This window comes from Ahaetulla prasina, chromosome 1 (genome assembly GCF_028640845.1).
Source record: "Ahaetulla prasina isolate Xishuangbanna chromosome 1, ASM2864084v1, whole genome shotgun sequence".
Lineage (NCBI taxonomy): Eukaryota > Metazoa > Chordata > Lepidosauria > Squamata > Colubridae > Ahaetulla > Ahaetulla prasina.
The window spans coordinates 229,079,832-229,093,953 of record NC_080539.1 but is presented as its reverse complement, the minus strand read 5'-3'; the positions used below and the strand labels follow the sequence as shown (position 1 = coordinate 229,093,953).

At 34.3% G+C, this 14,122-nt stretch overlaps 1 protein-coding gene across 28 annotated transcripts in view; it reads right to left on the bottom strand.

The window, feature by feature from the left end:
* Positions 1–14,122, bottom strand: part of NEB (nebulin) — a 223,971-nt gene that overhangs the window by 106,319 nt on the left and 103,530 nt on the right. For all 28 annotated transcript variants that reach the window (XM_058193019.1, XM_058192812.1, XM_058192850.1 and 25 more), the window contains 15 exons: positions 12,982–13,293; positions 11,628–11,831; positions 10,652–10,756; positions 10,404–10,511; positions 9,381–9,692; positions 7,871–8,074; positions 6,218–6,322; positions 5,703–5,810; positions 5,080–5,391; positions 4,164–4,367; positions 3,930–4,034; positions 2,440–2,547; positions 1,526–1,837; positions 512–715; positions 270–374 (listed from right to left, as the gene is read on the bottom strand). In XM_058193019.1, the coding sequence (XP_058049002.1) occupies positions 270–374; positions 512–715; positions 1,526–1,837; positions 2,440–2,547; positions 3,930–4,034; positions 4,164–4,367; positions 5,080–5,391; positions 5,703–5,810; positions 6,218–6,322; positions 7,871–8,074; positions 9,381–9,692; positions 10,404–10,511; positions 10,652–10,756; positions 11,628–11,831; positions 12,982–13,293 (2,808 nt within the window). The remainder of the gene's footprint in view (positions 1–269; positions 375–511; positions 716–1,525; positions 1,838–2,439; positions 2,548–3,929; positions 4,035–4,163; positions 4,368–5,079; positions 5,392–5,702; positions 5,811–6,217; positions 6,323–7,870; positions 8,075–9,380; positions 9,693–10,403; positions 10,512–10,651; positions 10,757–11,627; positions 11,832–12,981; positions 13,294–14,122) is intronic.

The following is a 14,122-nucleotide window of genomic DNA, read 5'->3' as shown; positions in this document are numbered from 1 at the left end:
CATACACAATTTTCAAGGCTGGAAGAAAATAAACTACAGATATTCCTTGATTAAACATGAAGTCCTATGCACATTTACTCAGAAATAAATCTCACTATGAATTCATGTTGTAGGTGTTTGGCATTTTTTAATCAGAGAGCTCAACCTATGTGTTGCAATTCTTGTTTTATTGTTAATGTCTATATTTCATTTTGACTGCTCAGAGTTTCATCTGATAGATGAACAGCCGTTTAAATTTGATTATAAACTAACAAATAAAATTATCTTACATGGCTAACATTCACAGCATTCATCTTGGAGAGCAGTATTTCAGGGGTATCGAGAGGAATATTAATCTGTGCCTTCTCATTATCCCACGCTTCACGATACAGGTGCTAAGAAACGGAAGAAGGAAAAACAATTTTAATTGCCGTGTGAAAATCCCTTTAATTATTTAAAGGTCACTGTATCTCAACCACTTTCCCTTATCTTTTCACATATAACACAGAGGTAGTGACTACATCCAATTTACCTCACTGATCTGTTGAGCATTGACCTTAGCCAGGACGACTGGAGGTGGGTCAGGTATACTGGTAAATTTCAGTGCATCTGGGCGTAGCTTGTACAACCTGTCATTCACGAGATCTTGAGCCTTTTTCACTCTGACCACATCCACAGAACCTTCCGGCATCCATCCAATCCCACGGAGCCATTCCAGATCAGCTTTATACAAATTCTATGAGACAATAGATCACAAAAGATGAATAAGATGATTAAATTCATATTTTTAACAAATATTCTTACATAGTAAATAGATAGTTATATAGCATATGGTTTATAGGATGTCAGAAAGTCCTGACTAAAGTCGTTCAATTAATTTTAAATGGTTAAATTTATGAAACAACAAAAATGAAAGAAAATCAAGCTAGATAACGGAATAAAGGATTCAGAAAATTCAAATCTATTAATCATCTGGATTAAGTAGACAGAAAGGTTATTAAGGCATGGAATGTATGCCAATCTGTCTGGACAACTCTAATTCTATTGAAATGCACTCCTATAATGCCCTAAATCAAAAAAGATCAAAACTTAAGCAAGTTTAAAAAGGATATTAGACTTTGCCCAATTGTTTGCTCAAAAGCTTCTGACATGTATGAATACTTAGGGAGTCAAAGCAGATCTGATATATATGTATACTTTGGGAATTCTCAACAACTTTTTTATATCATGGCGACCAAAACTGGATGTAGTATTCCAAGTGTAGCCTTACCAAGGCATTATAAAGCTGTACTAATACTTTACGTTATCTTGATTCTACCCCTCTGTTAATACAACCTAGCACTGCATTGGCTTTTTTGGTTGCAGCACATTGCTGGCTCCTATTTAAGTGGTTGTCACTAGGACTCCAAGATCCTTATCACAGTTATTGCTATTGAGTCAGTTCTATACCTGTTCACTTTACCTAAGTGTAAAACCTTACTTTTCTTTTGTTGTATGCCTGACCATAATGCATCTACGTAATCTTGTAAGCCACTGGTGTACTTACATCGCTCTGAAGTTCATACGCTTTCTTTGCTTGGATCACATCGTTCTGATCCGGCAGACAAGACCACTGGTGCAGATAATGATGGTAATCAATGTCGCTGGCTATAGCCTGCCCTTGTTTGGCTGCCTGGATAGCCACCATTTCATAGGGGATGGTGATCTGGGCCTTTGAACTGTGGTATGCTTGCTTATAGAGACGGTCATTTTGCATCTTCATTACTCGAGCAGCCCATGAAAGTTTAGGATCTTCCTTGACTGATGGGGTTCCAATGTAATGACCTTTCTGCTTCTCGTAAGTTTGTTTGTATTTATACTGAAGAGGAAAGCAAAGCAAAGAACAATTGAAATGATTAGGATGATGCTAGACAGTGTGAAAATTGGTATTTTAAAGATTCAGGGACTTTGAATAAATGAACAGGTCAATTTCATCATTAATAAGTAACCATTCAATAATACTTGAACACATCAGAATCTAGGAATGTTGTTTTGTAAGTGAACATCAACCATATATAATACAGTTTAATAACCGAATGCAAAGCAAATATACTAAAACAGTGATTTCCTCTTTTTAAAATGGCAGGAGGAAGTAATATTGAATTCAAAACTTTAGGGCAAAAAATATTTCTTTTATTTAAATATCTCACCTCTTATCTGTTTGGCAGTTTAGGATGAAATAAAAAAATAAATAAAAAGCTTGACTTTAAGCTGATATTAAAATCTCAAATTTTGAAATCAGTAAAAGTAAAAAAATGGAGGATATATGCAAAAATACTGTATAATATCCTTGAAGAATAGCAACTGGTTAAATCTATATGTGTTTCAGATGAAGATATCTAGTAGCATACTCTGCCATCTGTTTGATATGAAATGATACGGTAATTTTAGAAGCAACATTTAAATAACAGGAGTTCATACCTCACTGGCAATTTCTCTGGAAGACTTTGCATGCTTGAATGAAAGAGCATCCACTTTAAAGTCATAACCTTTTGCTTTGGCTTCATCCCAGGCTCCAGTATAATGTTTCTGCAATTAAAAAATAAGCACAAATTTCAATATAGTCAAAAAATACTGAATGAATTACAGGAGACTACAGATATTCCTCAAAAAGGTATGCAATTCCTATGCATATCTAATCAGAAATAAGCCAGTGGACAAAAGATGGCGGAAATCCGTGCCTTCTTAGAATGTAATTAATTGGCGCAATATATTATAATGTAATGTTATGCACATATATGTATAGAGGATTGTGTATTTGTTAGTATGATTTACTGGGTTAGGGATTTTCTGTTTTTCACTGTGAGTTATTGAGATTGTATTGTGTTGGGGGGGGTGCACTAAGGGAGGCTCAGCCAATCTCATTGTAACATGTTGTGCATTGACAGTAAAGGTTTGAATTGAATTGAATTAATTTGATCTGAACCACATAAATAACTTTTTCAGCATCCAGCAAAATTAAAACAACTAATTCTAACATAGCATGCTGGGGTATCCAAAAAAGTCATTGCCAAATTTATTATACCGATGGTTGTGCCAATTTATTTTTTACCTTCCTAAGAGATTTCTCCCATTTTAATTATATTTCAAAAAATAATAATTTACTGTTCAATTACAGATGTTCCCAAGTCATATAAACTCAGTGTAAAAATAATAAAACTAATAATTCATTGATTCTACTTCATTTTGTAATTGACCATCGCTGGCCTGAATTACAGATATAAAAGGTCATTGTTTTGTTGTTTCAGCAAATAAGACAATAATTTTCCTTCTTTCTTTCTTGATTCCCAATAGATAAGATTAGTGTATTTCAAGAAATATTCAAAAAGATCCAAAAATAGATTTCATTTAACCTTAGCTGCTATAAATACTTGGCATGAATCCTCTGTGTGATTTCTTTCTAATGCTCTCTATAAAAACTTAGTATGTGGATCTCCTTTTTCTTCAATCATTTGTTTCCTTTTTTGCTATCTTTATTTTATTCCTATGATGTTTTTTTCTATATAATTATGCACAAGTTTGAGCATGTGCACGTATGTGTATATACCTATATTCTGTTGTTATTGCAATGATTTGTATTTTATTTAAAACTATTTTTAAATCATCACACTACATGGCCTGTTTGCATTTTATTTAAAACTATTGTTTCAAATCATGCTACATGATCTGTCAAATAAATTCATAATAGGACAATTTTATAATTCTATATATGCCTCTTTGGTTCCAGAGATTGAAGTATCAGTTTAATTGTTGTTCTAAAGATAAAAATATAGAATAGACATGCAACTTATAACTCAAACACCTTTATGTTTTTAAGAGCAATTAACAAGTAGGGCAATGTATTTAGGACAACGTAATAAAAGAATATTGATATTCTTAACAGAATTTATACAATTAGTTAATTATCTTACATGGCTAACATTCACAGCATTCATCTTGGAAAGCAGTATTTCAGGGGTATCGAGAGGAATATTAATCTGTGCCTTCTCATTATCCCACGCTTCACGATACAGGTGCTAAGAAAGGGAAGAAGGAAAAACAATTTTAATTGCTGTGTGAAAATCCCTTTAATGTTTCAAAGGTCACTGTATCTCAACCACACGCCCTATCATTTCACATATAACACAGACTACATTTCAGTTTACCTCACTGATCTGTTGTGCATTGACCTTAGCCAGGACAACTGGGGGTGGGTCAGGTATACTGGTAAATTTCAGCGCATCTGGGCGTTGTTTGTACAACCTGTCATTCACGAGATCTTGAGCCTTTTTCACTCTGACCACATCCACAGAGCCTTCTGGCATCCATCCAATCCCACGGAGCCATTCCAGATCTGACTTGTAAAGATTCTACAAAGAAACACATCAATCTATTAAGATACTACTTCCACTTAGTAAAAACATAACTGAGGCTTCTCTACTCAAAATTAATGTATCATTACTCTTATCTCAACACAGAGCCATTCAGTTGACATAAATGTGGTGTCATATAGGTATTTATTTAGTTTGTATTTATTGAAGATTTATACTATTGTCCATTTTATCTATCATAAGATGACATGGGTGGCTTACAAACAATAATAAAACATAAAAGGCATAAAAAGTTTCCTCATACTGTGAAAAATGAATTCCTCTTGATCCTCTTTTTAAGCTGCATTGTTTTTATAAGAGTCAATTATAGGAAACTGTACTTTTTATAAAGTAACTCTGCTTATGGTAATCCTATTCAGTGCAGACCAGCACAGATATAACACAGATTTACCTATTTTTTATACCAAAATATGATTAAAATGTAAAACAAATTGTCAATAGACAGGAATAAAGAAAAATATATATAATTCTATGCAAATAATTCTCTATGTATGGATAGCCAGCTCTGTTTTATTTAACATTCAATCACAAATGGGATTTGATTTTTTTTTAATGATGATGATGGCTGCAGAATGTATGCAGGGCTTGGGTTACTATAGATGCAACCATAATAATTCACCAAATGCAGTATGAGACAAAATAAGCTAAGAAGCAGAAACTATAATGCAAGATGTAGTAACTTTCTACTCACATCACTCTGTAGGTCATAGGCTTTCTTGGCTTGGATGACATCATTCTGGTCAGGCAAACATATCCATTCATGGAGGTACCGGCGATAATCAATGTCACTAACCAGCTTCTGACATTTCTTGGCCAACAAGATGGACAGCATGTCCACTGGACTATTGAACTTGGTTTTAAACTTCTCAAAATATTTCTTGTACTCCCTCTCACTCTGCAGTTTGGCTACATGCATTGCCAACACTAGTTTGGGATCATCATGGATATCCCGGCATCCAATATGGTGTCCCACTTGCTTACGGTAACCTTCTTTGTACTTGTACTAATGATGAAACATAAACAAAAGATCAGTTTTATAAATTACACATAATCTGTTATTAAAATTACATTTCAATACTTCAACACTATACACTGCATTGTGCCCTCTTTTTATGTAGTTACAGTCTGCCAACAACCAATACCTAATGAATGAATGAATGAACTGTAAGCAATTAAACTGATAGGTATGGTTTGATTGCCAGAATTCTATATGATCCTTTTGGACATATTTATAAAAAAATGGACAAAATATTAGCTATTTATTTTGCAGAACATGAAATAACTGTGGAAATGCCAAAGAATAGCAGACGATACCTCACTAGCAATATTCCTAGAAGACTTGGCGTGCTGGATTTCAATAGCATCCAATCTTAAATCATAGCCTCGCTTCTTCATCTCCTCCAATCCAAGCTGATAATGTTTCTGTGAAGGAAAATAAATAATGCATATTTCATTTCAAGGCATGTCATATTTATAAAAATATGTAACATTCATTTATATATTATATCATATCGTATCACCATATCATATACAGTATATCATATCATATCATACCGTAGTATATATACTATGGTAGTACGGTAGTATATACCGTAGTATATTAAGATCTTTGGGCTGTAAACAATAGAAAAGTAATGGGATTGTTATGATAGGGGAAAGCTTTTCTTAAAAATTGCTTACAAAGGTACTTTCACATTATCAAATTTGTACTTATATAATTGTAACTTTGGAGAGTGTCATAAACTGTCAAAGAAGATCTATCCTCAGAAGAGGAAGAAAAAGAAGAAGAAATCATGGAAACATTAATATTTAATTTTTTAATTTCTTACTTTACTGTAGTTCACAGAATTTGCTTTGGATAGAACAATCTCAGGAATGTCAAGTGGAAGCGTGTACTGTGTTTTTTCGTTATCCCAAACTTCACGATATAAAGCCTGAAGGAAAAAAACATATTTATCATAGGTTAATGATAACATATCATGTTATTGTAGGATATATTTCATGGACAAAAATATCCTCATTTGAAGTTGGACACATGGACATTCAAATCATTTCACAATTAGGGTTACACTCAACTATTTGGCTTCAAGACCAAAATAAGCTCTGCAAAAGAATTAATATTTCATGGGAAAGTAGAATGGAAAGCAATGGGTCCAAATTACCACAGGTGTAAGAGATCTTGACAATGCTACACTGGCAGCCAGCAACAAATTTGGCTTCATCTTACCTGCAATAAATTTCCCTGTCTAGCTAAACAATATCTATGAAATATCTGGAGAGTTCTGGCTGAGAAAACAATAAATATATCACAAGCTTAACTGTGTGATATATTTATTGCCAAGTCCTGGTCAAGAAAGCCTGCTGAAACTATCAGTAATTGAATGGAATTTAGGTAGACTTACATCTGATTCCAAATCTGAAGCAAAAGTTAAATCCCTTGTAAGGCCATTATTTTAAACCATGGGAAAAGACCCCATGCAGGTAGTGCTCAATTTACAACTAGTCACTTCGCGACCATACAAAGTTCTGACAGACTTACCTGGTGGTTAGTAATGACTTGGATTTGAGGTTTGATGGTTGCCCATGGGCACTTGGCAGGCCACATTTATGGTCCTTTGCAGTATCCTATAGTCATGTGACTGCATTTTGTGATGGTAAACTGGCATTTACTTCCATTTTTTGGCAAAACCAACTCCATAGAGAACCACTGGTTCACTTAATGACTGCGTTACTCGGTCAACAACTGCCGCAAAAGGGATTGGCCACGTGATCTTTATGACTGTCACAATTTACAATTGTAATGGGCAGGTTCCATTATGGTCATAATTCAAATACTATTACTATATGCATCTTAGCTCCTATTCCCATTGTCTAAGAATTAAGCCTTCGCTTAGATTAAAATTGACTCAGTTTCTTCAGTTTAAAAAGAAACTGAGTCAATTTTGTCTAAAGAAATAGACAATATTTCTCTGAGCAGTATGGAAGATGGTCTGTGGGTATATAGAAAATCAGAACAGTGATTTTAATTTTAAAAACCCTTAATGTTTGCTTTTTCACACATATTTTTCTACCATGCTCAAATGAGAATGCATGGAAAATATAAGTCTTATAGTTTTATAAAAAAACAAAGTAAACCTCCAAAACCTAAAAGTAAATGTGTAAAGTTTTCCTTCCTTTGCAATCCCTAATCTTCCTAAAAATATTTTCTATTTAATGTTTAAAAGGATGTACAATAAAACTAAAGGTGGAGCAAATTCAGATTTTTTTTTCCCAAATAAAAGCTTTTTCTATTTTCAATGACAATATTTTTCATGGGGGACACTACTCCTTCTACATCCATCTAGCAAAGTATCAATCAACAACTTTTGCACTTTTTTCGAGTGCTCACTGACATCCTAGAAATGTATCTCACTTCAGTGAATTCTGATTTTAAATAGAAACATGTGGCCCCCAGTAACTGGTGCGTGACAAATACTACTCACCCCACTCTGCATCAAAGCATTGGCCTTAGCCAGGACAACTTCCGGGGAATCAACAATAGATGTGAATTTCAGAGAATCTGGCCGCTGCCGGTACAATCTTTCACACAACAGATCCTGGGCATTCTTCACTCGTTGGACTTCCACAGAGCCTTCTGGCATCCAGCCAATTCCACGCAGCCATTCCAAGTCTGCCTTATACACATTCTGTAAAAATTAAAAAAAAAAAATCAAGCATTTCCTAAGCGGAACAGAAGTTCTGGGATAATCTAAGTAATGTAAGTTCATCAGGGTAATAAATGCCTTGATCAACCTCTCTTTTCTTCTTTTCCAGTAAAGATATTCATATTTATTTCATCAGAGATCATTCCCACTGAAATAAAGGGCAACTCCCATAATAAAAATAAACATTGACAAAATTACTATCAGTCGATTACAAAAGGTGGGATTACTTGAAACAGTCTATATCCTTAGCATCATCAAACAGCAGAATCTACCTATCTCGGGTCTTTGGGAAGGACTTGATAGATGTATAAAAATGCCAAATTCAGTCTAAATATCTGACTGACTGTATGACCAACCAGAATAAAACATTTGCCTATCCCAAGTCCCTGGAAAGGGCTTGACTTGTGGACAAAAATACTAAATCCAATATAAACATCTGGCTGACTATGCAACCAGCATAATATATATGCTGCTCCTTGAATCCCACCAACTACGGACAGTCTACTGTATGCCACTGAAACACCTAGAAGCAGATTCTACTACTAATGGCACAGGTGACATATTATTCCAATAATGTAAAAGTAGCACATAATTTTCAAAAAGCCCCAGGGGGCTTAAAAGAGAATCAAGAGAGACACTTTGGTGTGATAGTTTAAGGTTCCAGGCTAGAAACCAGGAAACCATCAGTTCTAGTTCTTGTACTTGACCACAAAGCCAGCTGAGTGGCCTTGGATCAGTTCTTAGGAAGGGGGCAACGGCAAATCACTCCCAAAGAACCTTGCCAAGAAAACTGTATAACTGCCTAATCCAGGCAGTCATCAAGATTTAAAAATTGACTTGAAGGCACAGGTGCACATACACACTCACATATATGGTTTACTTGCAAACAAGTTCATAGATTTGCAAATAAGTGTTGTAAGTGTTATAAATTGTAAGTGTTGTAAATGTTGTACCTTTATGAAGGTATCTTTTCTTTTATGTACACCGAGAGCATATGCACCAAGACAAATTCCTTGTGTGTCCAATCACACTTGGCCAATAAAAAAAATTCTATTCTATTCTATTCTATAACAGTACAATGTAGCTTATTTCAGAGTTGGGAGATAACTTGCATTCAGGGATTTCCTATGAGAAATTTCTCCATCTTGTTGGAAGTGTACTATTTTCCACTTTGTCAGCTGCTCTCCATTCTCAGGAAGGAATTAATATTTGCATGCCTTTCACATGTTCTTTCACTAAACAATAGTCTCACTCAGACATATGCATTTTACATTTGAACTATACGTACATCACTCTGGAGATCATATGCTTTCTTTGCTTGAATAACGTCATTCTGGTCTGGCAGGCAAGTCCATTCATGCAAATGTCTGCGATAGTCCACCTCACTAACCAACTTCTGACAATTCTTAGCATCTAAGATTGATAGCATGTCAACAGGACAATGGATCTTTGCTTTACATTGTTCAAAGTTCTTCTTGTATTCCAGATCACTCAGAATCTTGCCTGCATGGGCAAACCATACCAACTTGGGATCATCTTCCATTTTTTGAACCCCAACATAATGCCCTTTTTGCTTTTCATGTGCTTCTTTGTATTTATACTGTAACAGAGAACAATACATTTTGGATTGAATATAAATGCTACTAGGAAAGCTAACAACGATTCAGCTACTAAAGTGATAAAAATCAAGAAAAGGAGGAAAATTTGTATTCAAATTTCTTCAAAATCTCATATTGAACACAACTGTTGACTAATATTTTTGGAACATTTGAATATCATTGTAAAATATAATAAAAATCCTTTTGTATCATGGTATCAGAAGAAGGGTTCTTAATAGACATTTTTCTACAACAGTTTTTGATTGAGGGTGAAAAGAAGCTAGTAATTAATTACCTGATACACAAAATGATTCCAATGACAAAAATCAAATAGGGAAAGTAGATTTCTTCATCTTTCAACCTTTTTTATTTACCAGAAGGGAACCCTAAATGAGCATTTAAAGCATTGAGCTAAGAAACTGTGCTGCCTTAGCACAGTTCTTATTATGAAAAATTATTCCATGTTATTTGAGCTGGGACAAATAATGCATCCCAATGTCAAAAATCAATAGATGTTATTTTAAATTAATCTCCCTATGTTCTTGCTATCTATAGCCATTAGACATATAACCTTGTTATATATCATTCTGGGTCAGTCTAATGAACTTTTCTAAAGGTCACCTGTCTATTCTGTTATTATTATTATTTTATTTCCATGGCTTCTTTTTTTAAAAAAAATAGGGAAGTTACTGGACAGGAAAGCATCTGCTCACATCACTAGCAATATCCCTCGAAGCTTTTGCCGCTTTAATTGGAATAGCATCGGTTCTCAGGTCGTAACCTTTCTGCTTAGTATCTTCCCATCCTTGGACATAAAGTTTCTGTAGAAGATGTGATAAAAAGATACCCGACTGTAAAATCAGTTATAGCATCTAGAGTTTATTTATTCAAACATTCGTATTAGTTCTTGAAAACAAACCCCCAAATTATTAAATATCCAACAATGTTAACATTGTCTTACATGGCTGATATTTGCAGAATTTGCCTTGGCCAGCAGAATTTCTGGGGTATCTGGCATAATATTGATTTTGATTTTATCATTATCCCATGCTTCAGTATATAATCGCTGTGAAGGAATAAAGGGAAAAAATGTTTGATTTTTGCCTACAGAAAATATGAATCGAAATAGAACGTGAGACTATAACATTAGAAAAATTCATATTCATTAAAAATGTTATCTAAAATTTGAAATGAAACTCAATGAGGGAAATATCCATATGTTACCATATGATAAACTATATTTTACAGACATTATTAACACATTTTTTTTTCTAGTTCAGATTTTCTGGCTGAACATGTTTAAAAGAACTCTTGTGTTCAAGACCCAAAAACTCAACTTTATCAAAGAAAGTCAACAAAGAGCATCTTAATTCTCTGATTTTCTTTTTAAAAAAATCCCCTTTGGGCCTGAGACAAAGCACATGTGCTCAAAAACTTAGAAAAAATACAGATAGATTTCCAATACATCAAAGCAGCATCCAAATCAAAACTTGACTTTGGTAGAAACTCCTTAAGATATTTTGATTCATATGCCAAAAATTGCCACAGAGATTAGTGGATTTTGTGGTTCCTTGCATGTACAATTCCATGATTTCAGCTCATTTTTCAAGGGGCAGCAATCCCTTCTTTGTCTTTACATTCCTATGCCATGCTACTATTTTTTTTCTCTTAGCTACAATATTCTGTACTATTAGTTTTTTAATACAATCAATAGTCACACTGGCTAGAAATTATGAAAACTGTAATTTGACTAGTTTGAAAGTCCAATTTCTTAACTAACAAAGTAGTTCATTGAGGACATCAGCGAAGGATAGTTTTATTTGGATTTTGGCTACAAGCAGGCTAAATAAATCCTAAATTTAGCATGTGATCATTCCATTTCCTAAGCAAATTGTAGTCTGTTATGGAAGATCAGTTACTTTGTTCAGAAAACCTACCTTGCTCATAAGCTCAGCATTATGCTTTGCTAATTCTACATCCCAGGCATCTGTGATACAGGTAAATTTCATTTGATTAGGTGGTTGCCGATATTTGTTTTCACTTAGGATTTCTCCAGCTCTCTTGACATGTTCAACATTCAGTGAACCAAGAGGCACCCAGCCAATGCCTTTCAGCCATTCTAGATCTGACTTGTAAAGAGCCTGAAACATAAATAGCAATAAACTGTGTTTAGATAAGTCAACCAGAATGCATTACAACAACTTTGGGGGGAAAAACATTTCTGGCTAATTGAATTATAAATTTGATTTTGAAAACTTCAGGTGAAAATGATCTATAATGCTGAAATTCACCTAAAAGTGACTCAGTTGATTTTCAGCAGCTTTACATGTTATAAAATATAAATAGGCATCATGATATGCATATTTAAGGAATAATGATGACAGCCAAAACCATATTAAGTGTAATGCTGCAGTTAACTATCCATTTAGGATAAATGTAATGAATAAATATTAAAAAATGAAATAATAATATTGAACGGCAGAATCTCAACTTGTCTTTAATATGTTTATTTGTTGTTGTTGTTTGCAATCCCAAGTAAAACCCAAAACCTAGTCATACTTTAAAATTCATAAGTGAACTGTATAAAACGAAGTTACATTAGGAAAAATCTGCACAATGCATATAATGTGCAAAACATTTTTTAAAATCCTTGCAAAAACTATTAGGCATAAAATATTCTCTTACATTGTGCATAGAACCACATATAAATTTTAATCTAAAGTTATTTTTTTAATGCCGAAGTGAATATGATAACAGTACAAATGAAAATTAAGAACCCAGGAGATTATGAAATTGACACTTCTGTGAACTACCAGTGAGAAATAATAAGAAATTAAACATACCTAATAAGATGGGAAAGGGGGAAAAATGCAATGCCTATTTTACTTCTGATTTTTTTTGGGGTGGGGGGGGAATATTGTCTAAACTGAAACCGTATGAATTGAAATTCAGACTGTGATACACGAGTAATTAGAGTGGGTAGCGTAAAGAGGAAAACTTCCTCAGTATTTAAATATATCTGTCAGCTGACAGAATGATCTTCCTAGAAAGAACACACGGACAAATCCTTCCCACACATAGCATCCTGTATTCCACATCAGTCTATTTCAGATACTCGAGGAATCATTTGGAACTACAAGGACAGGGTAAGACAGAGTTTTTTGGGAGAGAAGGAAAGCTTCAAATACTTTCCCACTCACTCCTGCACACATGACCTTTTAATGAATCACAGACCAATCTCAGTAGAAGAATACTAATGTATCCATTTTACATTTTTCACCTCATACTTACATCACTCTGCAAATCATAAGCTTTCCTAGCTTGGATGACATCATTTTGATCTGGGAGGCAGGTCCACTGGTGCAAATAATTACGGTAATCAATATCGCTGACCAATTTCTGACAATTCTTGGCCCCCAAGATTGACAGCATATCCACAGGACTGGTATATTTCGTCTTCAGTTTCTCAAAGACTTTCTTATATTCTCTCTCACTTTGCATCTTGGCTACATTTATAGAATGCAACATTTTAGGATCATCTTCCACACTACGCGCTCCAATGTGATGGCCCAGTTGCTTGCGATAACCTTCTTTGTATTTGTACTGAAATGTACACAAATATTTGAGTTGCCAACACAGAAAAGTACCTGTTCTGTAATTGTTCAGTAATTCAAAAGGAAATCTTACACCATCATTTTAAAAGTAACTAACATAAATCTTTTTCGTGCACTTATAATAAAATATTAGGAAAAATGGATTCACTCATCCAATTTTAGGTCATAGTTAAAGACTGATATATTTTAAATGGGATTTTTAATCCCCATTATCTGTTGTTGTTGTTTCTAAATGCCTCCTTCTGTTTTTGAAATCAATATACTAGATTACATTTATAATCAAGGTTTCATATTTGGGGGTTGTTGTTGTTTTGTCATCTTATGCTAGCTACACCTCTCCATATGTCATCCTTAGGGAAGCGTGCAAACCAGCATCTGCATTTCCTGCATCGGATGAGGAGAGCACACCTTTCTCCTTCTGTCCTATCCACTTTTTACAGAGGCACAATTGACAGCGTTTAAATAAACTGCATCACTATTTGGTTTGGTGGCTGCAGAGAGAAAATCTATTCACAGAGTGGTAAGGACAGCCAAGAAGATTATAGGAAGCTCGCTTTCTGTTATTCAGGATACTGCTTATAAGTGCTTTGTGCTTAGAGCTCAAAGCATTATTAGAGACCCCACACATCCACTTCACGGTCTGTTTCTATTGCTCCCTTCTGGAGGAGGTTTCAAAGTATTTCTAGCAAGACCACCAGAGTCTGTAACAGTTTTGTTCCCTATGCCATCCATCTGGTAAACTTGCAAGATTCATTTTTCTCGCCGTGTACATGTATACATCCAAACTAGACTGTGTTGTTTCTCTGTGTCATATAATA